This window comes from Mus caroli, unplaced genomic scaffold, assembly GCF_978045245.1.
Source record: "Mus caroli unplaced genomic scaffold, Mus_caroli_1 scaffold_9, whole genome shotgun sequence".
NCBI lineage: Eukaryota > Metazoa > Chordata > Mammalia > Rodentia > Muridae > Mus > Mus caroli.
The window spans coordinates 85,052,526-85,078,675 of record NW_028227264.1 but is presented as its reverse complement, the minus strand read 5'-3'; the positions used below and the strand labels follow the sequence as shown (position 1 = coordinate 85,078,675).

The 26,150-nt window shown below is 48.7% G+C and overlaps 1 protein-coding gene across 1 annotated transcript in view; it reads right to left on the bottom strand.

The window, feature by feature from the left end:
- Positions 1-1,835: 1,835 nt before the first annotated feature.
- Positions 1,836-26,150, bottom strand: part of Abtb3 (ankyrin repeat and BTB domain containing 3) — a 273,659-nt gene continuing 249,344 nt past the window's right edge. Inside the window, exons 12-17 of the mRNA XM_021174021.3 lie at positions 21,431-21,536; positions 16,500-16,602; positions 14,309-14,390; positions 10,446-10,514; positions 7,366-7,479; positions 1,836-3,976 (exon numbers count right to left, since the gene is read on the bottom strand). Coding sequence (XP_021029680.1) covers positions 3,767-3,976; positions 7,366-7,479; positions 10,446-10,514; positions 14,309-14,390; positions 16,500-16,602; positions 21,431-21,536 — 684 coding nt within the window. The 3' untranslated portion in view covers positions 1,836-3,766. The remainder of the gene's footprint in view (positions 3,977-7,365; positions 7,480-10,445; positions 10,515-14,308; positions 14,391-16,499; positions 16,603-21,430; positions 21,537-26,150) is intronic.

Below are 26,150 nucleotides of genomic sequence, written 5' to 3'. Positions count from 1 at the left end.
CCACGTTCGTGTTTGAAACCTTGGTCTCCAGCTGCTTGTAATGTTTGGGAAGGTTGAACCTATAAGGTGTGGGTGGGTGACTTGGGGTGGGCCTTGATGTTTTACAACCTGGTCCCTCTTCCTGTTGGTTACCTGATTTGAGACTGTAGATGCAATGTAACCAGCTGGCCTCCTGTTGCCATGTCTTCCCCTCCATGATGGAATGATCCCTACAAACTGTGAGCCAGGATAAAGCTTTCCTCCATTAAAGTCCTTCTTGTCAGGTGATTTGTCACAGCCACAAGAAAAGATCATCTACGGTGCAGCTCTGTGGATTTCCAGGGACACCAGATCGATAGGGCCCTGGGATGGACCAGGCTAAGCAGCAGAACCCACCAACTGGGGACTTGGTTTGACTTCAGGGATGATGACACCCAAGAGGAGAACTGTTTGTCCTTTACCTCCCCAGTCCCTCTCAAGTGGCATCTACTCATGCTAGGCTTGGGAAAGGGGGCACATCCCTAACCCCCCTTTTCTCTTGGTTCTTCTCTTTTTCAAGATTTTCCTGGTTAGTTTTATGTCTACTTGACACAATCTAGAGTTACCTGAAAGGAGGGAACCTCAATTCAGAAAACATTTCCATAAGATCAAGCTGTATGCAAGCCTGTAGGATAATTTCTTAACTATTGACTGGTAGGGGAGGGCCCAGCCCACTGTGGGTGGTGCCATCCCTGGGTTGGTGGTCCTGGGTTCTATAAGAAAGCAGACTGGGGGGCTGGAGAGATAGCTCAGTAGTTAAAAAGCAGGCTGAGCAAACCATGAGGAGCAAGCCAGTAAGCAGCACCCTTCCATGGCCTCTGCATCGGCTCCTGTGTCCGGGTCCCTAAGCTGCATCAGTTCCTGTCCTGACTTCCATTAATGAAGTGTAAGCCACATAAACCCCTTTCACCATAACTTGTTTTGGTCATGGTGTTTCATTAAAGCAATTTCAACCCTAATGACATGTATTTCCAACTGATGTAGAATTTATTTCATAGATCAGGCTGGCTTTGAACTTACATCAATCCTCCTGCCTCTGCCTCCTGCATGCTTGGATTATAGACATGCACCACCCTCAGAGACTTGCCTTTAAAGACAAATTTAAAAAGAACTAAGTTTTATTGTGTGTGTGCCTGTGTGCAGTGTGAGATGCGGTGCCGTCACATCTGTGTGGAGGTCAGAGAACAACTGCGTGAAGTCTGTTCTCTACTTCCACCTTTATACCAGCTCCAGATATCAAATTCAGGTCTCTAGCTTTGCACAGTAAGTACATGCAACCACTGAGCTATTTTTTTAAAATGATAGGTAGCTGTATGATGTAGTTTCAGCTGTCCTAGAACTATGTAGACTTGGCCTCAAACTCAGAGACCCACCCACCTGCCTCTGTTTCCAAAGTGCTGAAATTAAAGGCATGTACCACCACTGTGGGCTAGCCACTGAGTCATCTTGATAGCCTGAGACCTGTAATTTTCTTATCCTCTATTCCCCAAAGTGTTACCATAGTACACTGAGAACAGCCAGAACTTGGCTCCCACAGGTAAGATCTCCACTGTAGACAAGAGGTACCACTGCAGTGGCCAAGGTAGACGTACCTGTGGAAAGGAAACCTGGAGAATCACTCCGGCGTGTGTACAGACCCTTCCACCCTGCTCAGCATGCATCTCATCCTCTCTGTCCTCTCTGTGGTACCATTCCTATCCTCCACATTTTCTGCAGAGCTGCATTCCAATCTTTTAGCTGAGGGAGCCCAGGCATGAGCCAAGGGAGGAAGCACTCCTGTGTACCATAAAGAGGATGCAAACTGTGGGAAATAATTTCTTTTAATGGCAGAGAAAGCACACCAAACTGAACAGAGGTCTAGGTGGGAGTTACCAATGTACAGATCAACACCTGGAGGTCCAGAGAGTGTTCGACATCCACAGAGAACCAGCTGGGTCAGAGAGCAGCATCCCTGAAGGCAAGCGACAGTGTGTCACCCTGTGTCTGTGACTTGGTTGTCACCTCAAGCAGTTCCCATAATCATTTGATAGTAGGGCTGGGTAGGCTCATGGATGACTACATGGAAGAGAGAGGCCTCGGGGGCCTGCATCACAAAGGAGTTGATGCTTCAGACAGACTCAGACTGGGTACCTTGCACACCACACCCATGAAACGAGACTTGACATGGATCCTTGACAGGTGTTGAGGGAGTAGGACAACAGGCGAAGGATACAAGTTCCTGTAGACTCTAGGGTTTGGTGTAACTTCCCAAAAATCATGCTAGGAAATGGGGTTATACAACAAAACTTGGCCATCCCAAAAGACAAAAGCCATTCTCCTAGCTTTTACCTTAACATATCTAGGATTAAGAATAAAGAACAAGGAAAGAAAAAAAGGGCCGCAACTCAAGAATTATTTGGAGTATTGTGGCACTTTACCAATCTCTTTTGCATATATATATATATACATCTATGTATATATATTATATGGCAGAGTAAACACAACCCTGTCAATATAAACTTTCATCATAGATAATTGTAGACTGCACACTCTCAGAATCCAGAGAGTGTCAAGCCTATCTTACACTTTTCATCTTTAAAAATAATCTAACATAGTCATAATGCTCTCTGGCTAGTAACAAACTATGAACATCTTCTGAGAATACAGATAAAGCTCTGAGATTAATAGTAGATTCTCTGACGTGCTCCCCCACCCCCACTCAGTTATCAGAAATGAACATGTTTCTGCAAAAGTATCCCCGGAGCCATTCGTGATCAGGAAAAGAAACAGATAGGCCTGTTTCACCAAGTGGGCTTTCAGCAAGAAGCGAGAGAACATCTCTCACGTTGGCAAAAGAAAACAAAGCACAAACATGATGTTGTACAGGTTTGGTCCATGCAAATGCATGTTTTGTTATGTGGGGGTGCCCTAGTCTCACCCCCAAACCACAATCAGCATGCAGGTTATTGTCAACTATTGGATTCGAGATAATTAGAGATAATTGGCAGTGCACCTCTTTTGTGGAACCATGATCGAATCACTAAGGCAGGAATATGTGACCTTGTATAGTATCAGCAGGAATTTGTCGGATGCAAGTTTACACAGCACGGACCTGCAACTCACTGTCTAAAAAAAAAACGAAAAGAACCCCAAACACAGATTCCCTAAACACAATTCAGTCGAAAATGAACTGTTAAGCTTTTAGAAATATATTCGAAACTACCAGACTGCTCTGTGTTTGCTAGACACGAACATTTTTTAAAAAGTTCCCACCCCTAAAAATTGGCCATGTGACTTCCTCATGCCGGGCAATGGCATCAACAACTAGCCACCAGGGCTGATGCCTGAGCAAGTACAGCCTCCAAGGTCATTCGTGGGTGATGTGATGCTTTTCAAGGTCATACTACTGAGGTTTTCATCAGTCAACCAGGAAGCAGAGATCTCTAAGCCTTGGTCCGTCTGCTAGATCATGGTCTTTGGCAGCAGGTGCCCATGGCTCCGGGGCACTGGAGGGGGCTTGGCTGCTGTGAGTTGGCCTGCAGGTTCTGGCCTCTGCTACAATCTAACCTGCAGACGCACGGACGGTTCTTCACTCAGGAGCACACGGAAGCCAAGTTCACTGACCGGAGAGTAGCTGAGGCAGTGGAGGCAGCTCCTTGGCCCAGTACAGACAGACAGACACCAGGAACAATTTTTGTGTTTTTGTGGTGCCAGTGCAGAAAGGGCACCAGAAACCTTGCTCCTGGGAACCATTGCCTCATGGGACATCTCATACCACGGAGCCCTTGGAAGACGACAGGTGGATAGACTGAATCCTAATGGCCAACGTCCTCTGTAAGTCCTGAAGCACATCCTGGCCCGCCCCTTCGCCATTTTTGTCGTACAGGAGCTGCTTGAACGCTTCGTTTTCGATGAGGACCATCATATTTTTAAGAAAGTAGCCTTCACAGTACGCCGAGAGCTCTGTCACCCCAAGGAACTGTGGGGAGAGGGAAAGGAGGCAGCAGGTTACTGAGGGAAAGATGGTGGACATTTACTCCACTGCAGCAGCCTGGTGCTTCCTTCATCCTACCCTCCTATCCCCAGCTTTAGAATGGGTGAGGTAGCCTAGGACCACTGTTTAGGACTCTGTGGTCTTCAAGGAAACTGAGCAGCTGGAGCACCAGCCAGGGAATTGGTATTCTGTCAGATACCTTCACATACAGGCACAGAATGCAGGCCGGGAGAGATGTCAGCACTGAGCTCACCCCTTCAACGTGAGTCCTGCTCTTGGGCATCAGAGTACAGGGCCTTGTTGTTGGGGTTTGGTCTATTGCTACGTAGAACAATGCTAAATTCTGTATCCCAAGGTCTAGCTGCCTCATGAACCCTCACACATGCCAGCTTGTGTTGTGAAAATCTTGCTCCTTAATGTAAAACTCTTGGTTAATAAAGATGCCTACAGCCTGTAGCTGGGCTGAAGAGAGGTAGGTGGGGCTTCAGTTCCTGGGCTTGGGATTTGAGGAGAGACCACAAGGAGAGGGAGAAGAGGAAGGAGGAAGGCATCATGGGGTAGATGGATCAAGAGGGACAGCCTGTAGGAACACGGTGAGTGATGTCTCGGGATTACCGACAGGGAAGCAGAGAGGACTGATATCTGCCCAACTGTCGTTTTTAAAGGCTTATTATAAATATAAATGTTTTGTGTCTTTTATTTGGGAACTAAGTCTCAGGTGTGATAGAAACCCCCAAATAATATTTACTGCAATACCTCATTCTACAGATAGGGAAACTGAGGCTCAGAGTGGCCCTTGGAGCTTGCTTTGTAGATAAGTGTCATGCCACACGAGTTAGTATCAAAGAGAAGTAATGCAACATACTTGCATTTGTTATAGCTGCTAACATTAGCTGAATGTGGCTATAGATCAGCCCCTTCTTCTCATCTCCACACAACCAATTAACAGATCCACATGGGACTGAAACTCTCATCTCTCATCTCCTAGACAGAGACTTATAGACTACAGTTCCCCTACCCCCTACCCCACTGTTAAATTTAGCTCACAATTTGTTATATAAATAAAGTTTTATTAGAATACAGCCACACTGTTGGTTATCTGCTTGTGTGTGATTGTTTCTGCAGTAGAGGTGGAATCAGGTAGGGGCAAACAAAATAAACCATGAAAACAAACCATCTCTCCTCCCAAGCCTGCAGTATTGCGAGCAAAGTTGCCGATAATTATCTGCCCCTTCGCAGAACATGCTTGCTGCTTATTGTCCTGTTACATTTTCAAATGCAGAGATCATGCCTTACTAATGTCTTTTCTAAGATGAGGGTCTCACATACTTGGCTGAATTCCAACTTTCGCTGTGGCTGAGGACTGTCTCGACCTTCTGATCCTCCTGCCTCTGCCTCCCAAGTGTTGGGATTACAGGAATGAGTCACTAGGCCTAGAATGTCTTACCGGTTTCTTTATTACATTCAGATGAGTACGGTCCGAGTCATGAAAACGTAGGTCAATAAACCCTAGAGGAGGGCGCTCCTGTGTTCTTTCCCTCACAATACTGGTACTGTGATTGAGCTTTACTGTATTTGATGAACCAGTTTGTCTTCCTTTTCAAACACAAACAACCTGAAAGGGCCATCAGAGGCTCAACCCTGAGCAGTCGAGACAGTGTCTGGGAAGAAGAGATGCTAAGACGATGCTAAGAGATGCTAAGAAGAGATGCATCAAAGGACCAGGTTTCTCATCTGTCTAAATGCCATAGCTGTCTCAAGCACTTCCCTGAAGCACACAGGATGCTGTGGAGGTCCCTGCGAACATTTGGAACCTGGCTGTTTACTCTAAGTGTCTGTAGCAACTGGTGCTTCCCTGCTTCTTATTGCTCTACAGTCAATCCGCAGCACAATCTGTCAGTACAAGAATCCCAGTGGCTCAGGATCATCTGTGGAGGTTGCACCGTCCATAGCTGAGAGAAGTAGTGTACACATAGGGCAGGAAGCAGCTGGCCCTGCCCTTTCCCACATGCAAATATCACAAATGGCAGATGTTAATACTGGCGCCACTCCAGGATGGGATCTTGGAAGTGGAAGCTGATGTCTGTCAAAACAGAGGCCCTGGCCACAAGGGTATAATGGGAGGCTGCTCCCCTGTCATGGGTGCTCTTGGCCTGCATTCCCTGCTGGGACTCACATGGCATCAGTTTTCATTATTACATCAGGGCATGTGCTGCTGACGGAACGTACTAAGGACTCTTAGGATACAGACAGGACTCAGCCAAGGTGGAAAGCCACAGAAAAGCTACCCACAGTGATCAAACAACCACGGTTAGGGGAGGAGAGGAGGAAGACACTGGTCCTCTTCCTGAGCACAGAAGGTCTCTCTGGGTAGTGCCACTATGCAAAACAACCCATTTAAGATGAAGACAAATACTGCTTAGTTGGGGTCCAGGTAAAAATTTCAGTCTTCAGGGTCAAAGCAGAAGGATGGAGAATTCAAAGCCAGCTACATAGTGACTCTCTCAAAAAGAAAAAGAAAAATGCTTAGATTCTTAGGATCCAGATTTGGGTGTAATCCACACTAACCAGAATATCATGTGAAAGAGAGAGAGAGAGAGAGAGAGAGAGAGAGAGAGAGAGAGAGAGAGAGAGAGAGAGAGAGCACAGAAACAGGCCCATTCAAATCCATTTTCTTTGCTTCATGTTCGCTGATTGAAGATGTGAGCCTTCAGATTCCTGCTCCTGCCATCACGCCTGCCTCTTGCCTCCTTACCATGACAGACTCTTATCCGACTGGAAGCCCAAATTAGCCCTTCCCTCTATAAACTGCCTTTGTTGTGGTGTTTTATCAGCAACAAAAACATAATTAACACACACTTGAACTTACACTGGAATCAGGAACACCCCTCACCCCAAATTTTTGGCTTGATAGATGTGACTGCGTAGGAACAACTCCCCCGCCCACCTCCTGAGTTTCTGGTTTGATAAATCTGGGGTGTGATTTCCTAACAAATTCCTTGTGCCTGCTGTTGAGTTGGCGACCACATTTTGAGGCCCACCGTTCTAAAATCTTCTATTCAAGATCACTGGTTAGCAGAGCCATCAGCTAGAGCCTGATTAGGAAGCAGAGTTGAGAGCCCAGCCCAGGCCTGAGGAATGAGTCTGTGATGTAAGTCTTGTCACTGACGAGTGAATGACACTCTTAAAGAGACCACCATTGCCTAGCTTACCTTCCAGTGTACAAGGAAGAAACAAGGCCCAAGAGATAGCAGATCTGAAGCAGGGAAGAAAACCCCTCAGGTTGAGGACAGAACTGAGCAGCAGAAACAACTGGCTGACATGTGCTAAGGCCCAGAGTTTAATCCCAAGCAACACAACACAGGGGGACCTACCTTGGCATGGCTGTAGATATCCACACAGTTGTCAGTATTGATGCTTTTTGCACAGATAATCTCACAGTGTCGCTGCAGAGCCTCCAGCTGGAAAAATTTAGCAGCAGACAGAAGCTAGAATTCACAAAAAGGGCCTGTTAGAGGCAGGGAAGGGGCAGAAGAAAGAGCAGCCAGACTACTGGAGTGAGCCCCTGTGATGGTGTGAATGAGAACTATCCCCCATAGTCCCAGGCATTTGAGCACGTCGTCCCCAGCTGATGACACTGTCTGGGGAGGGACAGTTTAAGAGGTGAGGCTTTGTTGGAGGAGGTACACCACAGGAAGCAGGCTTCGAGAGCTGAGGGCCTTTCCCTATTCCCAGTTGCCTCTCCCTACTTTGTGTTTCTGGTTCAAGATGTGAGTGAGCTCTCTGCTGCTCCAGCCACCATGGCTGCCACCTGTGGTCTCCACGGCAGTAATATGACTGCAAGCTCAAATAAACCTTCTCTTCTTCAAGTTGCCTTAGTCAGAGTGTTTTGAGACAGCAATAGAAAAGCAATGCAAACAGCCGCAACCCACAGGATGCCTGGCTGAAAGTCAGGAAATAGAGATGGCTGGAGTATACTGCAGGCGTAAGGTGAGACCAGGGGGACAGGCCCTGGCTACGCAAGTCTACTTGGGACAGAGAGCATGGTGAAGTGAATCACAGACACACCTGTGATAGCAGGTGAACCCCAAGTGCCCCAGATCACATCTAGCAAGGAGAAGGGGATATGACACATATTAGTAAGGTGGGTATCACCGTGGCTCCCCCTTGCCTGTGTTCCCTGGATCTCTACTCTGATGTCATACCTCGGAGGGTCTTTCTTTGCCACCCCACCTCAGGGACCTTCCCCTCATCCCTGTCCCCCTTCTTCATCTTCCTTATGGTACTTCCTATCTAGAAGCTATTTCAGTCCTGCTTCCCTTGACAGAGTCCAGGAGGTCTGGTTCTTCACCCCATCGGACCACTGCCACCCCCAGCCCAGCCAAGGTCAGCTCTGGGCCATGGGAGGCTCACAGAAGTCTACTGAGAGTGACAGGTTCTGGAGAGGGGGTGCTATAGTTTCCCAAGTGTGTGTGGGAGCAAAGTGGGGTTTATCGTAAGCTTTCTTGGGTTTCTTTCTTTTTCTTTTTCTTTTTCTTTTTCTTTTTCTTTTTCTTTTTCTTCTTCTTCTTCTTCTTCTTCTTCTTCTTCTTCTTCTTCTTCTTCTTCTTCTTCTTCTTCTTCTTCTTCTTCTCCCCCCTCTCTCTCCCTCCCCCTCCCCCCTCCCCTCCCCCCTCCCCGTCCCCGTCCCCCTCCCTTCCCCCCTCCTCCTCCTCCTCCTCCTCCTCCTCCTCCTCCTCCTCTTCCTCTTCCTCTTCCTCTTCCTCTTCCTCTTCTTCTTCTTCTTCTTCTTCTTCTTCTTCTTCTTCTTCTTCTTCTTCTTCTTCACGACACAGCCTCACTATGTAGTCCTGGCTGGCCAGGAGGTTGCTATCTACTCCTGGTCAGCCTCAGATCCCTCCCAGGTTCTGGAGTTACCTGTACATGAGCCATCATGGCTGGCTGTGACTTAAAGGCGAATTCATTTCCCTACATAAAATCTCTCAGTGAATCGGCTCTGCGGATGCTGGGCAGGTGAACATGTCCCTATCCCGGGAAGACAGCACATTCCAACTCCACAGAACTTGGATTCTGAGCTGGCTGTGTGGACCCTTTCCTGCCTATTTATCCAGCCTCTTGATCACAGTCTCTCTAAAAAACTAGTACATGTAGTAAGTGCAGAAAGAAAAATGTAAAATGTTTATAAAGGCAACCCGGTCCTGTGGAGGACAAGATGAGAAGAGGGGTCCAGAGAGCGGAGTCTCTCAGGTAGGGGTGGGGGTGCGGTAGGGGAGGGTAAGCAGAGTATGGAGAGTATGCACTTAGGATGGCAGAGCCCTACAGATCTCTCCTTGGCCAAAGGTGCCTAAGAATCTTCTAAAACAGATGTTTGTCAAATCCTCCTAGACCATGGCCATTTCCAGGAGAGAAATCAGAAGCCAGCTAGGTCAAATAAATTGCCCAAGGCCCCACAGATTAGACATGGCAGAGCCCTTATGTAACCCAGAGTTTGGGCTGAAGGGCACTGGCACTAAACTTCCAGCTTTTTTTTTTCCCCAAGAAAGGGTTTCTCTGTATAGCCCTGGCTGTCCTGGAGCTCACTTTGTAGACCAGGCTGGCCTCGAACTCAGAAATCTACCTGCCTCTGCCTCCTAAGTGCTGGGATTAAAGGCATGCGCCACCACCGCCCGGCAAACTTCCACCTTTTAAAAAAGTTATTTAACTATTTTTTTAAAAGAGGATCTCTCAGATCCCAGCTACCACATGTTGGCTCACAACCATCCATAATGAGATCAGATGCACTCTTCTGGTGTGTCTGAAGACAGCTACAATGTATTTATATAAAAGAGGATCTCATTACATAGGCCTGGCTGGCCAGGAACTCCCTATGTAGACAGGGCTGGCCTTCAATTCAGAGATCCACTTGCCTCTGCCCCGAGAGTACTGGGATTCAGGTGTGTGCCACCATGCCCGGCTAGTGCCTGTCTTTGATTTAGGAAAATGGCTCGGTGCTCTGGCTCTGGATAGGGGGATACAATGGGGAGTCAGGTGCAGGGGGAGTGGAAGCTGGGGTGGGAAAGTATAGTGGTGGAGACATGGAGGAGGAACAGCAGGCACTGGGCGGGCTAGGAAAGGCTCCCAGCTCTAAAGAGCCATGCTTCTCATGGATGTAGTTCTATTAGCAACCACAAGGGGGAGGACGATCTCTAGGATACTTCCTGTGGTGCTGTAGCTGTCCAAGCCTGCCAGTGCAGGTGGTCCCCCAACTCTTCCCGAGAACTTGCCCCTCACAAGCCAGTTAAAACTGGTTTCCACCCAGGGCTCCTGGTGTGGCTAGTCTTCCAGGGGAAGCCTCCCCGGAGAAGCTGCCTTGTTTGGGAGGACCACGAGTCCAGGAGTTTCATAAAGCCTTGGTGGGCCACCAGTCTGAAGCCAGGGAAGGCTGGGGTAGCTAAAACCACAGTGGTCTCCTTACCTCCATGATCTCATTGTTTTTAATGAGAAGTGACTCTGGGCCACCGTAGTAGAGATACTGCATGACGAGCTGGAAGGAATAAGACACCATGAGCAAGACCCCCGTCGGACCCAGTTCCTTCAGAAGTCGTCACATCACCCCTGGACATCACTCTACCTGACGGGGGACGTTTGGACAGGTTCCCCTGATGACACCTGAAATCATGACCCTGTGGTTTCAGGTTCTGCCCCCATGTCTATCTGCAGGGCCAAATGAAACCACCTGAGCGTGGCTCCTCATGACAAGTGAGTCACCTGAGGATGATGACCAGTGGGTGCTAGCCTACCTCTCATCCAGTCAGGCTGTGCTGGTGACACAACTTAGAGAGCCTCCCGGAGTCCCAACTGACAAGACCCCAGAGGAAGCCATAAGGGATCCAGGGTTTGGAAAGTCACTGGTGGTGCTTGTCCAAGCAAGGCTGTCCCTTGTCATGTGACTTCCAGCGTCTGAAGAGTGTCCCACATTACAGGGTTCTGCAAATGGCTGTCCCCTGAATGACTGAATACCATGGATGTATCTGGGTTTCATACATGTTTCACTTGACAACCAAGGGTTCTTTTTGCATGAGGTACATACACAGTCCAGTTTGCCCCAGGATCTCCATTTTCAACTGTCTTCCATGTGACTGGTTTTACCTGCCTGGAGCCTTGGTAATGGGGTGGGCAAAATTCACAGACTGGTCACAACCTGTGTTGGGATCACACTGTGGTACAACCACCATCATAATAGAGTTTTGGAAAATTCTTTTCAAATGTGCTCTGGTATATTCAAATGTGTGTGTGGTGCGTGCACATGCGTGGTCTCGAGCACACACACACACACACTAAATAAAACACCAATTTTGGGAAATGCTTAATACTCTTAAACTACCAATTAGCGGATAGTCCTGTTTCCCCCACTGTTAGCCAGGACAGACTAGAATTACCCAGTTTGCACGTTTCAGTTAAGCAGACCCTTAATAGAATTTGGTTGATTGGTTTGTTTGTTTACTTGCTTGTTTTGGGACAGATCTCACTATGTAACAAACAACTTGCTGTGTAGCCCAGGCTAGCCTCTCACTCACCTTCCCCGTACCTCCACTTCCTGAGTGCTGGGATTACGAGTGGCTGTCACCACATTCAGCCTGGTGCCTGTCTTTTATGTGCACTGTCCTCTCTCTTGCCTCTACCAGAACCTGGCCATGTCTTCCAGCTCCTTCAGCCTGGATGCGCTCTCTTCTTTACCAGTGGAAGCTGGCCCTTCTTTGGGTCCAGCTCAGTGGTTACTGCACTAAGAAATTTGGGTCTCCTTCCCATCAAGTTTTGTTTCAGGGTTGTCTGCAACTGAAGTATCTTTACAGTCATCTGAGAGTACAGATGTCTCTCACTCACTGTATTTCTGTGCCTAGCATAGTGCCTGGCACACAGATACATCATCACCATCATCACCATCACCACCACCACCACCATCATCATCATCATTATCTGGATAAAGGGTCGTCGCACTTGGTATTCTCAGGTTGGCCTAGAACTCATGGCAGTCCTCCTGCCTAGTCTTCCAAGTGCTGGGACTGCAGCCACACCTCACCATGCCCCCTCCTCGTGTGAACACGTTAGACATAACAAGTCGCCTGCGTCTGAATCTCCCTTATACTGACTTGGGGTTTCTGTGTCCAGCTGCCTGGTAGAGAGGCGGTGACATTGTCTAGGCCTTGGAAAATAACATTGCCCTGTTCCCCTCCCCCTCCCACCTTGGGGAGCAGAGCTTATAAGGGTGGGAATACCGTCAGCCAGCACTGGGCTATTGGCTTTATTAAAATCAATTGATTCCCCCAGCACCTTCCTTATAAAGGCCAAACCAATAATAACAAGAAACACCACTGTAATGCCCACCGCCCACACGGGCTCCCCATTTATAAAGCACTTTCCTATCAGTCACACGGATTGTCTCATTTGTTCAAGGTCGAGCCATGGGCTGAAATCGCTGCCTTGGCAGAGGAGGACTCGGGGCTAATGGAAGTTAAATCGGACCATCCCAGCCCTGCCAGTGGAAGCATTTTCTCTAAGTGGGTGCAACAAGCCCTTATTAGGCCAAAGGGCCGGCATGAGGAACTGCTGCTTTTCTTGGCGGCTACCAACCAAACTACCTGTGAGGCAGGGGCTTTTGCAGCCTGGTAGAGGCCTAGCTCCGGCTTCAGGCCTCAGTGGGGCTGGCTTTTGCACATGCGTGATGCTAAGGAGTCTTGAGGGGGGAAGCACAATGCAGTATCAGTTACTAAAAACTCTTCTGCCAAAATGTACACGCCGGAAGCGTGTGAAGCGCACGGGCTTCTGGGAGCCTCCTTCTGGGTTGGGTTTGGCCTTCCTTGGCCTCCTTCAAGCCACAAATGAATGTTACCTTCTTTTATGAGGAATGGGCAGGGACACAAACAAGTCCCCGGGGCATGATAAATCCCCCTTTCCATTACAGGAACTGGAAGCTAATGTGGCCAGCAAACTTTCCCCATTGGAAGCAATTACAGGGCTGGGGATCCCTCTGAGGCCAGCCTTTCCCATGTAGGACTCTGAAGACAAGACCACTGGGCAAACATTTACTGAGGGCCTCCTTGAGCCAGGCTCTTGTTACTGGAGTCTTCCCAGTGAGGGCCAGGCTTACCAGTCATGGTGTCTACACACACACACACACACACACACACACACACACACACACACTTACGTGTGCTCTTTTTCTTGCCTTCAGCTCATGATACCACCCCACCCCCATTCTTTCTGCAGGGTTAGGTGACTCCAGAGCCGACTCATGTCCTCAGGGATGTGAGAAAACAATGGAACTGGGTTCAGTTTGAATCTCTGCTCTCCTAGGGGGCAGCCGTGGGGACCTGGGCCACACCCTTCCAAGAGCTCTTGGCAGGGGAGTTGGGAGGATCAAAGGGCACAAGGACAGCATTATCTTTCAGGCTTGGAACCCCAGGTCCAGCAGCATTAGAGGCCCTTGCCAGAAGTGGGAGTTCTTGTGCCTCAAAGTCAGGCTGTGAGGGTGGGCCCTAGGAGGTCACAGTTAGTGTGGTTCCTGTCTTAAGGGCCATCCTAAGACTCTGCAGGGTATTTGGATACCTGCTAACATCCAGAAGGTGCTGTCAGGTAGAGTGCCTGGCTGCATGCATGATGGTTAGAAAGGAAGAGGAGGAGGCCTCAGCGTGCCCAAGGTCTGATGTACAGACTGGACATCCAGGGGGCATTTTTAAAGCTCTGTAGGCAATGCCAGTGTGTCATGGAGACAGAGGGAACAGAATTTCTGCTGTTATGAGTTTTAGTAAAGAAAGACCATCTCAGAATGGAGTCCATGAGCCGGGCCACCAGATAGGCTGGGCACAGATCCTGCTTTCCCTAACATAGCTGGACACATCATTGAAGTCCTTTACATGCATTCTTCTCTTTGTCTGGAATGTTCTAGCCTCCTTCTTGAGCCCAAAGCCTCATTCTGAGTCTCCCAGCTTTAGCTTGGCCTTTGGCTCTCCATTCCTAACCCTGCCCCAACATCCTGGGTCTGAGCTGTTATAGTACACACCTCTGAAAGGGTTATCCTCTTTTATACACAGCCCACAGTATACGGTGGCTGACAAGTGCTTGAAGATACTCCCTCTAGACTCATGAGTCTTTGAGAGAGGGTCTCCTTTACCATTGGGCTCCCTTCCCCCAGCCCAAGATTGGTAGCAGGGACTGGGCTGAGGGATGGCGTGGGAGGGGTGGGGTAAGGGAGCCTGAAGTGCAGGTGCCAGCTGCTCAGTCAGGGGTGGCCCAGGTGTTTGGAGCAGCTAGGGGCTGAAGGCTAACCCTAGGGCTCACCTGGAAGATGGGATACTTCACGTAGCCAATCTCTATGCAGGTGTTGTCATTTGTTGGCTTGCTGGAGAGGAGGGCCTTGAACCTGAATAACACACAGAGATCAAAAGACTCATCCATGCCCCCGAGGCATACCCAAAGCAACTCTCCTTATGACAGAAATCTCTGGATCCTGCTTTAAAATACAGATGGATTATAGCTGGTAGTGTCATCATTCAGAGCTATAGACCAGGCCTGGAACTCATATTCTTTCCCAAACTGGCTTTGGGAAGCAGTGGATGCTCTTTAAAACCCCATCACTTCCAAGTGCTTACCTGGGGTTGCCTCGGCAGGTGTCTGTCTACTCTGAGTGCCTGCCCTGCCTTCCCTCCTGGCTGGTGCCAGGTGCTGTCATTTCTAGGCCTTTCTATTGTTCAAGTTTTGTTCCAGAGGAGGAGGAGCTTAGGTTTTTGTGAGACATGAAGCCACCAAGAGCATTACACCCATACTTGCTGTCTCAGTTGGGGTCTCCACTGCTGTGATGAAAACCTCATGCTCCATGAGCAAGTTGGGGAGGAGAGGTTTATTGAACTTACACTTCCACATGGCTGTTCATCACAGAGGGAATTCAGGACAGGAACTCAAACAGGGCAGGGACCTGGAGGCGGGGGCTGATGCAGAGGCCACAGAGGGGTGCTGCTTACTGGCTTGCTTTCCATGGCTTGCTCAGTCAGCTTTCTGATGGAACCTAGGACCACCAGCCCAGGGATGGCACCACCCACCATGGGCTGGATCTTCCCTCAATCACTAACTGAGAAAATGCCTTAAGCTGGATCTCATGGAGGCATTTCCTTAACGGAGACTCTTTCCTCTCGGATGACTTTAGCTTTTGTCAAGTCAACACACAAGACCAGCCAGTACACTTGCTGACTTGGGAAAGGGCTCCCCATGGGTGTCCCTACTAGTGGGACACACTGATTGAGAGATTCATGCAGAGAATGAGGTTTTAAAGAGAATAGGCCAAATTGTCTCTTTTATTTTCTTTAAATTCTTTCTCCTTCCAGACGATAACAGGTTTGAAGAACAGCAGATGAAACAGGGCAGCTGTTCCCCCTCCCCACCCCCCCCCACCCCCCAGTGCAGCTTTCTTCAGGACTAAAACCTCCAGGGCCACAGCTAACCATGAAGAAAACGAAAGCACTGGACACTGGCACACCGAGAAACTGCTTGTCTGGTGACACCAATCAAAAACCCACGTGGAAGGTTCATTTTTCTTGGAGCTACAAAGCAGATGCCTGGGGTTTGTACGCATCTGTCTCCTGAGCAAACTCCAAGAGGGGCTTCTGTATCTGCATTCTCCGAATCCTCACCCTGTGTGGGCACCCTCTGCTCCCTTCCTGTCTCTGTCAGGTGTGTCAGCCTGTCACTGTCACACCAGCACAGTCCTCTTCTCTGCCACACCCTCTGCTCCCTGTACAAGTTCCAGATGCACTGGGACCCAATCATAAGAGATGCCAGCCATAGGGCTGAGAGGATGTAAGTTCCCTCCCCTCCTTCCCCTGGGGATAGAACGCAGGGCTTCATATGACACGATGCCACTGTACCATATCCCAGCTTGCTCCTTCTACATGAGATTCTCACCTGCTAATTGTAAAATCAGGGAAAAGGGAGGTCAGTGCCCTTCTATTTTGGAGGCCTGTAGCAAAAGTCTAACATTTGGAGAGTGGGCCCCTCGAGGCTGCCGTGGAAGGAGTCTCAAGTTGTCAACTGCCAAGGGCATCTGCTCACACACTTTTATCCCTGGTGCAGAGCTCTGCCAAGACAAGAGGGTGCCTAGGTTGCATAAAGAGGCACCCTGTACTCTGGGATCTTTGAGTTTGAGAAAATGTTCTGCTAGCCCAGTGACGACACCACCAACACTGAACTTCATAAAGCAGTTAGGGATGTAGCTCAGTTGGTACAGCGGGACCTGACATTCATGAGGCCTTGGCTACAATTCCCAGTACCAAATAAATTGGGCCTACTGGTATATATCTGCAATCCCAGTACTAGGGATGTGGAGGTAGAAGAATCAGAAATTCAAGGTCAACCTTGCTACACAGTGAATTCCAGGACATCCTGAGTTACATGAGATTTTAGCTTCCAAAAGCAAAAGAACAGCAACAGTCACAGTCACAGACATACTCCAGCCACAGGCAAAGCCAAGAGTACGTACCTGGGAGAGGCTGTGAACAAGAGCACTTTGTGGGCGTAGAAGGGTCTTCCCTCTACCAGAAAGGTCACGTCAGACATCTCTTTATTGTTAAGAAAATGAGGGTCTAGAACAGAAAGAGGGAGTGGGCGTGTTAAAGAAGGAAGGGTGAACTCGAGGGAGAGGACAGGGAAGCAGACTGATCCTCTTGGGTCACCCAAGAGTCAAAATGGAGGACAGCACCCATGGAGGACAGATGCATTATTACGGCTCATCCCAGGAGATGCTCAGGGCTGACCTGCGCTTAGAAGCAGCCCTTGGGCTGGCGAAATGGCTCAGCGGGGCAACAGCTCTGTCAGAGCATGTGGGCTAACCTGAGTGCTGATCCCCAGAATCCATTTAAAAGTTTGATGTGTCCCTGGGGCTTGGTGGCACACACCTTTAATCCCAGCACTCGGGCGGCAGAGGCAGGGGGATCCCTGAGTTTGAGGACAGCTTGGTCTACAGAGTGAGTTCCAGGGCAGCCAGAGCTACACAGAGAAACTATGTCTGGAAAAACAGAGTTACTAGTTAACTAACTAATGTAAAGCTGGAGAGGGTAGTACTAGCATCTTGTATAGAGGGATGGGTAGTGGAGTCCGAGAATCCTTGGCAGCCAGCTGGACTGGTATGCACAGCAGCAAAGAAGAGAGAGACCCTTCCTCAGATGAGTGGGAAGTGAGACCTGACAGCTGAGATTAACTGTGACATCCTGCACACCCACACCCTCACACTCCACAGGAGACACACCTCCAGGTGGAGCACAGAGACCTCGGGGTATGAGAGGCATGTCTGTGAAGGGAATCTCCCCACTCTCGTGCTCTCTCTCAGGCTCGAGTCCCTCTGCCTGGTAGAAGTGGTGAAGAAGAGCAGCTGTCCCCTTGCCACTGGATCCCAGGTCTTTCTCTCTCAGCATCAGTGACAAAGAAGCCAGCCCCCTGTTCTTACCTCTCAGACCAAAGGCAATGTAGTGAATATGCACATACTGAGTCTACCTTATGACACAGTAGGCCTTGTGCAGGGGTCACATGCCCCCCCCTCCACTGCGCAATGGAGGAAATAGAGGCATGCAGACATTATGTGAGCCAGGATTTGAATTAAGGCATTCAGTTCTCTGGCTTGACTCACCAAATACAAGGCTCCTATGTACTCCCTTTAGTTTAGCCATGCAGACACAGTGCCCTTCTGGCTGCCTCTTGGAGCCAGCCCAGCACTTCTGCCTTGCCCGGAGGATCTTCTCTGCTCCCCTATCGTGCTCAGTTCTTACCCAGCACAAACAGGTGGCTCTAACTGCCAGGGTCACCTACATGCCAGAAGAGCAGAACTGCAGTGGTCAGGGCTGGCCTTTCCATGGGGCTTCCTGAGGAACCACAACATCTCTACTCACCTAAGCGATTCTCCAGGCTTCATCCCTATGAGAAGTGTCCCAAGCCAGGACCAAAGCTAGATATCCTCAAAGTCCTGACCGTTTCTCTCTCCTTGCCCTTCATTCTGTCCCCTGCCACCCTTTCGGGGTTACATCATCTTTCTAGACACTTAAGGAGTTTCTCTTGGTCTCTGCCTTCACTCACTACAAGAACCATCTTTCTAAAGCCGGATCCCATCCCGACTGGTGGGCACTTGAACTTCACAGCGCAGAAAGGAATCTGCACATTCATACACGCTATGAACTGCTTGGCAGGGCCACTGATAAGGCTTGCTGGTTCCCAGTTAAATCTCTAGTTCAGGTGGATCTAAGAAGGACCTGAGCCCAGATACCCAGAGAACAAGGAGTGGTCCAGGAGATGTGATAGGAGAAGACTCAGAGCTGTGATTGACTGCTTGACAGGCGGCAAGGCTCACTATCTTTGTTTCTATAAGGCTGCTGGCTGGAGAGGAGAGAAGGGGTTTTTAGTGTGTTAACCCACGGCTGTCTCAGATCCTGGGCTCTCTGAATATAGCACGGCTTCGTGATTCAGTTCCTGCCGCCGATGACTCGTGTTTGTGGGGACAGGCAGGGTGAGTTCTGATTACGATGCACCTCTCTCTCCTACAAACCTTTCGATAGCTCCACAGTGTTCCCAGGAGAAGCCACACTCCTTCCCTCTGAAACAAGAGATTCATTTGTACTTCTAGTGGCGTGTGTATGGATGGATATGTGCAGGTCAGTGCAGCCTGCGGATTCTAACCTCCCCGGTCTGGACTTACAGGCGGTTGTGAGCTGTCTGATGTGGGTCCTAGGAACAGAACTCATGCTCTCGGGAAGGGCAGTACCAGTCCATGGTTCTTCACTGCTGAGCTGTCTCTCTAGCCTGAGTCCATACTTCCTGACCTACTTCTGTGACTGAGTTCCTTTTCCGCCTCTGCCTACTCAAGACCCCTGCTTTCTTTAAAAGAAATAAATGACTACTCATTTTATTTTATGCATGTGTGCCTGAGTGTATATATGTGTATCATGTATATTCGGGGGCTCATTTAAGTCAGAAGAGGCACCTGGTGCCCTGGAACTGAAGTTACAGACAGTCAAGAGTTACTGGGAACAAAACCTGGCTCCTCTGCCAGAGCCATAAGTGCTCTTAACCATGCGGTCACTTCTCCAGTCCCATCTCTGTCTTCTCAGGGTGCTAACCGTGGAAGTCTGACCTGTGTCCTGAAGACCGAGTACCTTTCACTGAAAATGAGAGAAATTGCACCGACTTAAAGAATTCTCTTCCCTCGGTGGTCATGGGAAGCAGCTCTTATTCTGTGTTCTTGACTAGCTCTCAAGAATGTTCACACTAACAAGGTGAACTCATAAGGCTATCATGTCCTGTTCTGTCATGTCCCCACTGTCATGTTCTGGGAAGATGGCCCTCTACATCCTACCACCTTCTCACTTGGTTGGCCTTTCCAACCTGTCACCTTGATGGTCAATGTTTTCGGCAGGGCGGGCACACTTGTGATTAGGCACAACTCAGGCTAGTCACAGGCATAGTCATAAAGGCAACATCTAACCCTTGACTCTGCCGCCAATGTTTCCACTTTTAGCAGAAAGTTGTGTTAGATTTAAATGTACAAGCTCCTCATAGCAGCAGTGAAGATCCTCTGAGCCGGCTCCATGCACCCAGTCTTTCGACTGACAAAAGCAAAGGAATGGTTTTGCTACAGAATAGAAATTTCAGATGCTTCCATTGCTCCCACGTTTAAAAGGACAGGATACAGGAAGCAGGGAAGACCCTAACCCTTAGAGGAAGAGCAACCCTACATTGTTCATTCTTTATTACTCTCTGGGCACCAGGGATGGGTTTCCGCAACAGCAGGCTCAGGCTCCCAGCCTCAAGACTGCTCTTGTCTTTTCCATTCTGCCCTGCCTGTAGTAGTCCCAAACCTGGATGAAGCCAGTGCCTGCCCAGGGAATCTCAGGAGCTGGGCCTACATGGAGAGGAACCAGGGCATTGGCAGTGTTGGTCTTAAAGTCCCAGCTCTACCCTGTTTCCAGACTGCAGGCAGAGCATGGGATATCCTACCTCCTGGGATATCTGAGAGCTATAGAGAGGTGGAAATCAGACACAGGGCTGGAGCTGGCTCAGGGCAAGCATCAGTGGAGCACCCAGAGTGATCAGTTGATTCCAGAGCATCCAGCCCCCACTGCTCAGGTATGTCCTTCCTTTTTAATTAAAAAAATTATTTTATTTTTAATTACCTATATATGGGTATGCCTGTATGGGTGCCGCAGAGGCCAGAAGATTGAATCTCATCGGAGCTACAGTTATAGGTGTTATAAGTCACTGTATATGACTGCTAGGAACTGAACTCGGGTCCTCTGGAAGAGCAGTGCTCATTCTTAACCTCTGGAGCATCTTGCCCTTGTTTTTGTAGTTGTGTGTGTGTGTGTGTGTGTGTGTGTGTGTGTTGGGGTGGGGGATTGTTCTCTTCTTTTTATCATTTCCTGAAGCAGGACTTCCTTCAGGGACACTCCTGGCTCACTGGAGTCTCCTGCTTATTCCTCTGGAGTGAAGATGAGGGACCTCACAGATGGGAGACTTGCTGTCTTAGTTTCTTTTCCTGTTGCTTTGATAACATACCCAGACAAAGGCAACTTAGGGGAGAAAGGGTTTAGTTCACAATTCCAGCGTACAGTCCGTCATAGCAGAGAGTCAAGGTGACGGGTACTCACCCACACCAAGCAGCTGGTCACACCCACAGTCAGAGAGAGAGAATGCACACACCATTGTGCTCTTCTCACTGTTTCCTTTTTGTACAAATCCAGGCAACGGTGCCTACTCACTCCCCCCACCCATTAACTTATTCATTTATTTATTCATTCACTTTACATCCTGATCGCAGCCCCCTATCTCCTTCCATCCCACAGTCTCATAGCCCCTTCCCCCTCTCTCATTCTTCTTAGATAAGGGGGAGTCTCCCCTCTCCATGCCAACCCACCCTGGCACATCAGGTCACTGCAGGACTAGAGAGCCCACCCACTTTTAGGCTGGGGTTTCCCACACCAACGATTCAGTGAGGGCAATCTCCATAGACTACCCTAACTTAGAGAATCCGTCCTTAGAGGTTCTCTTCCTAGATGATTCTAATATAGACTGTATGTATCGAGATGACTATCAAAAGCATCAGAGGTGACATGGACATTGGGCCATCTATCATAATCTTTGGTGCATGGGACTTATGCCTCAGGTGTCCCCAGTGTCAGTGAAGGAGGAAAAAGATCCCATGGGTGAGGTACTAGGGTCCCCTTATCCATCTCTTCTGCTGTTTTCTCTAAAGAGACTTACCACCTGCTGAAGGAGAACTCATTTCTCTGGCCTGGCTCCTCCCCTCTCTGTCTCTTGTCTGCCCTCCAAAGCTCACATTCTGTATCTGTTCCACATGGTTGCTTCCTTCCCACCTTCCCATCCCCACTTCCCACAGCATAGCCTGAGTATGCCCGGGCCACTGCTCACCCAGGCGTGAGGTTTGCTTCCTCTTGATCTCCGTGAGCTTGGGGATGGGGTAGGGACCGTAACAGTGCGTGAAGATGACGCACAGCTGCTGGCTGATCACTTCATTCTGTGAAGGGAGATGAGCGGCATTATGGGAGTGCTTGGGTCGTACAGGCCAGGTTGACACTGTAGAAACCTGCTCGCGTGGGCAAGAGGAGTCCGAGCGATCACTGTCCTCCTGGAGCATAGACACTGAGTTTTCACTTAGCACCCCTGGACTGACCTGCTTGCTCTACGAACTCACTGTCTACTTCTTATGAGTTCACTGCTGGGTGCTTATGAAACTGATAAAGAAACGTATTTCCATCTCAACCTGACTGTTAAGTCGCTAAGGGAAAGCAGGCTTTTTGTAGCTCATGAATAAAAAGCTCTCACCCTCCAACCACCTTTATCTATAGTCTCAAATTCTGGAAGCAGATCCTTGGTCCTGACCACGTAGCAGGAAGCCCTTGTGGCCCCGTGACTGTGTCCCACAAGGGCAGGATGAAAGCCTCTGATTCAGCTCTGTAATAAGTCGGATTCTAGGACTCAGACATTTTGGATCTGGGAGTCATCAGTTGAATCACTTCTCAATAAAAATAAAAATCAGGACGGAGGAAGACAGTCCTGTGCTTCCAAGCTCCAGCTGCCCACGGCTCAGGGAGGAAGGAGACTGCTCTGGGTGACCTTCCTCCCAGTGTCTTGGTCCTTCCTGTTCACCTCCCTCCAAGAACAGGTGTGCAGGCCAGGAGGAGGGATGTGACTCACAGTACGCTGTGGCTTTTTATTAGGCAACTGGCTAAGATAGGGGCTAGATGAATAGCTACAATGGCTGTGGTTTGACCAAGCATTCCTGCGTGCCCATGTGTTAGGGGTGTGGTCCCTTGCTCATGGTGCTATGGAGAGATGGTTAGACCAAGACCTTGCAGGAAATCAGAGGTTCCTAACAGATTACGGGGCATTGATCTACTCAGCTCTTTCTCTTTGCTTTCTGGCTGCTCCCACTCTGAGCTTCTGTCCTGATGCCCCGTCTCACGTCTACCCTAGAAGCAAGGGACTAACTGGTCACACAGCTCCAAAACCATGAGCAAAACGAACCTTTCTTCTTCTGATTATCTCAGGCAACCTATTTCAGCAATACCAAGCTGACTGACACAATCAAGTTTTTTTTGTTTGTTTTTTGGTTTGTTTTGTTTTGTTTTTTGGTTTTTCGAGACAGGGTTTCTCTGTATAGCCCCAGGTGTCCTGGAACTCACTCTGTATACCAGGCTGGCTTCAAACTCAGAAATCTGCCTGTCTCTGCCTCCCAAGTGCTGGGATTAAAGGCATGAGCCACCACTGCCGGCTTTTTTTTTAAAGTAGGTTAACACACACTTTGACAATAAAGACTGAAGAGGTCTCAGAGTGAGATCATTATTTTTTTCTTTATATTTCCGAGTGAGTACTGCTTTTGTGATCAAAATAATAAACACTTTTTTTTAAAGATGGCTTTGAGACCATAATCATGATAGTGGTTTACAATATTCTCAAATTTAACCCCTAGGGCAGGACACAGCCCCTCCACATGTGCAAAGAAAATCTAAATCCTTCTATTAAAGAGGACAGATCATAGAAGGCACAGTGTCACCTGGGACATGATTCATAGACCTGTCCTGTGACCTTAGAGTGAAAGGAAGAAGGGGCTCTTCTCAAGGATGGTATGGATGATATGTTATGGGCAGATGGGAGGCACTTCTCTCCCTTAGCAACCTCACCAGTGACTGCCACCTCAGGGGGGAGCAAAGGGTTCTCTCTCCTCATGAGCTGCACTGGAATCCCCTGGGAGATGGTAAGGAATATAAATCAATCTTTCTTTCTTTCTTTCTTTCTTTCTTTCTTTCTTTCTTTCTTTCTTTCTTTCTTTCCTTCTTTCTTCCCTCCTTCCTTCCTTCCTTTCTTCCTTTCTTTCTCTCTTTCTCTCTTTCTTTCTTTCTTTCTTTCTTTCTTTCTTTCTTTCTTTCTTTCTCATTTTTGTTCAAGACAGAGCTTAGATATGTAGCTCAAGCTAGTCTTACACTCCAGATCTCCTCGCTCATCTTTCCAGGTTACTGGCACAACAGGCAAACATGAAGACTACTGGATCTCACACTTTTAAAGAATAATCTCTCTCTCTCTCTCTCTCTCTCTCTCTCTCTTTTTTTTTTTTTTTTTTTTTTTTTGGAGCTGGGCAAATCTTGGCAGCAGGGTGCGCATGAGTAGGGGAAATCACTGGGTTGGTGACAGTCAAGGTTCCTTTCAAGACAGCCGCCACTGGCCGTGACATCAGCAGATGTGGGGTGACCTTCCCACTGCCATTGGCAGAAGGCTCTGTGGTTTCACACCGATGTCTGTTTGGTTTTTTTTCATCCACGAAGACAAAGCTGTCATTTCACAGTGAACCATGCACTGCAGGCAAACCCCAGGGGGAACTGAGGGACAGGTTGACTTTACAGATGAGAACACGAGGTTTGCAGCAGCCAGGCTGCCTGGATTAAAATCCTGGCTCCTCTGCATCCCCTCCACCTAGGCTTCAGGTCCACCATTTCAAATGGAGGTGGTGGTACAGGAGCCCCTCCCTCCAGGATCCTAATGAGGAGGGATGAGTTGGGAATGGTTAGAAGGGCCCTGGGCACACAGACGTACTTTGCAACATGGGTGATTATCATCTTTAAACCCAGTCCTGGCTTAAGTGTCCACAGCAGGTCACTTCCCTGGCACAGGCTGTGACACCGATGGAAGAGAGAGGCTGTGAGGGATTTAGGAAAGGAGGGAAGTGGAAGGAGGGGCCTAACAAGGCTTTGATGGATGGGTGTGAGCAGAGCGGGAAGGCTGCTGAGCACACACTTGTCCTGCTTCGGTGTTTTCTCTGAAGTTGATAAATTAAGCCGTTTTAGCAAACGGTGTTTACACTGAATTCCATTATCAAGGTTTTCTGAGGAGATGGTTTGGGAGCTCTGCTGAGATGGTGGGCTGTCTCTGGTGACTTGTGGCGACTTCTTGATGCTTTCAAGATTTGATCTGGAATTCACTTAGTGTCCGTCTTTCACTGGCAGCCGTTTGACAGGTGGAAGTTGAGCTTGGAATATCACTCAGAGGTTTCCTAGTCCAGCTCATTTGCTGTTTTTTTTTTTTTTCTGCTTCGACTGACATTTTATTTTTATTTTTGATACTTTTGGTGTTGCTGCTAGCTATTGTCCAGTGAGGGACTTTGGACACACACCTGCTTCTTTGAAGGTAGCTGAGATCCAAGATGCTTCTCATAGAATAATACTGGAATATATTAGCCAGAATGCTTTTTAAAAATAATTGTAAAAGAGAGATTTATTTCTAAAATATCATGCAGAAGCCTCCAGTGAGTCTATGAAAAGTAGCAGACTGATTTTTTTTAAATCAAACAATCATATTTTGTCTCCTGTTGGTACAGAGATTCCTCATGATAAGCTGTTACAGTTTAATATGCTTTGTCTCCCCTGTAAAACGTGTTAAAAATAGGTTCCCTGTCTGATGATGCTGAGGACAGTCAATAAATACCAGCACTAAGGTAACAGGATGAAGGACAAGCTACAGAAGAGGAGAAAAATATCTGCAAACCTTATGGCTGGCAAAGGACTAGTATTTAGCATACACACATAAGAAACCCTCTTAGGATTCAACAATTCAAATAGAACAAAAGAACAAATAATTCAACTAGAACACACACACACAAAAGATGCAAGGAAAATTTCAATGAAGGGAAAATATGGACAATGAACCAGTGCATGCTGGGGGATGGTGGACCAGTACCTGCTGGGGGATGGTGGACCAGTGCATGCTGGGGGATAGTGGACCAGTGCATGCTGGGGGATGGTGGACCAGTGCATGCTGGGGGATAGTGGACCAGTGCATGCTTGGGGATGATGGACCACTACACGCTGGGGGATGGTGGACCAGTGCATGCTTGGGGATAGTGGACCAGTGCATGCTGGGGGATGGTGGACCAGTGCATGCTGGGGGATAGTGGACCAGTGCATGCTTGGGGATAGTGGACCACTACACGCTGGGGGATGGTGGACCAGTGCATGTTTGGGAATGGTGGGCCAGTGCATGTTTGGGGTTGGGGATGGTGGACCAGTGAATGCTGGGGGATGGTGGACCAGTGCATGCTGGGGGAATATTTGGTTGCACACTGTAGTCGTGTTAAACTATGTTTCCCTATGGGTCAGTCTATGTGATATCATCTATGTGTGGTATCACAGCATATGGGTTAGGGTTTCCCTGGAGCTTCCTATGAAAGCAAGTCAACCCTTTTTCCTTTCCTCCTCCTGGGTGCACCGTTCTTTTTAGGCCCGTGCCTTCAGAGAATGGTGCTACCTGTGTTGTCTCTGGGTCACCTATCCAGACAGGCAGCACGGCTGCCAGGGAACAGGTTCCAGTTTTACATGTGGCGAAGGCCTTTCCTTCTTCCTGACTTTCACACGTTCCTGTTAGGGCTGCTGGTGACTCAACGACCCACCCTACTCCTGCAGTCAGACACTGGAGTGCTTGTGGAAGGCTCCTCCTACCCTGAGCTATGCTAGTTAAATGAGCTAGTTCCAGGGCAGTAGCAGTCAGAGAGGGATGGCTTTTTGGGTGGCCCGGGAGACAGAGACCTTGGGATGCTAGGTGTGCTGTGTTTTGTGATCCAGTGCTGACTCTTTGGTGTTCA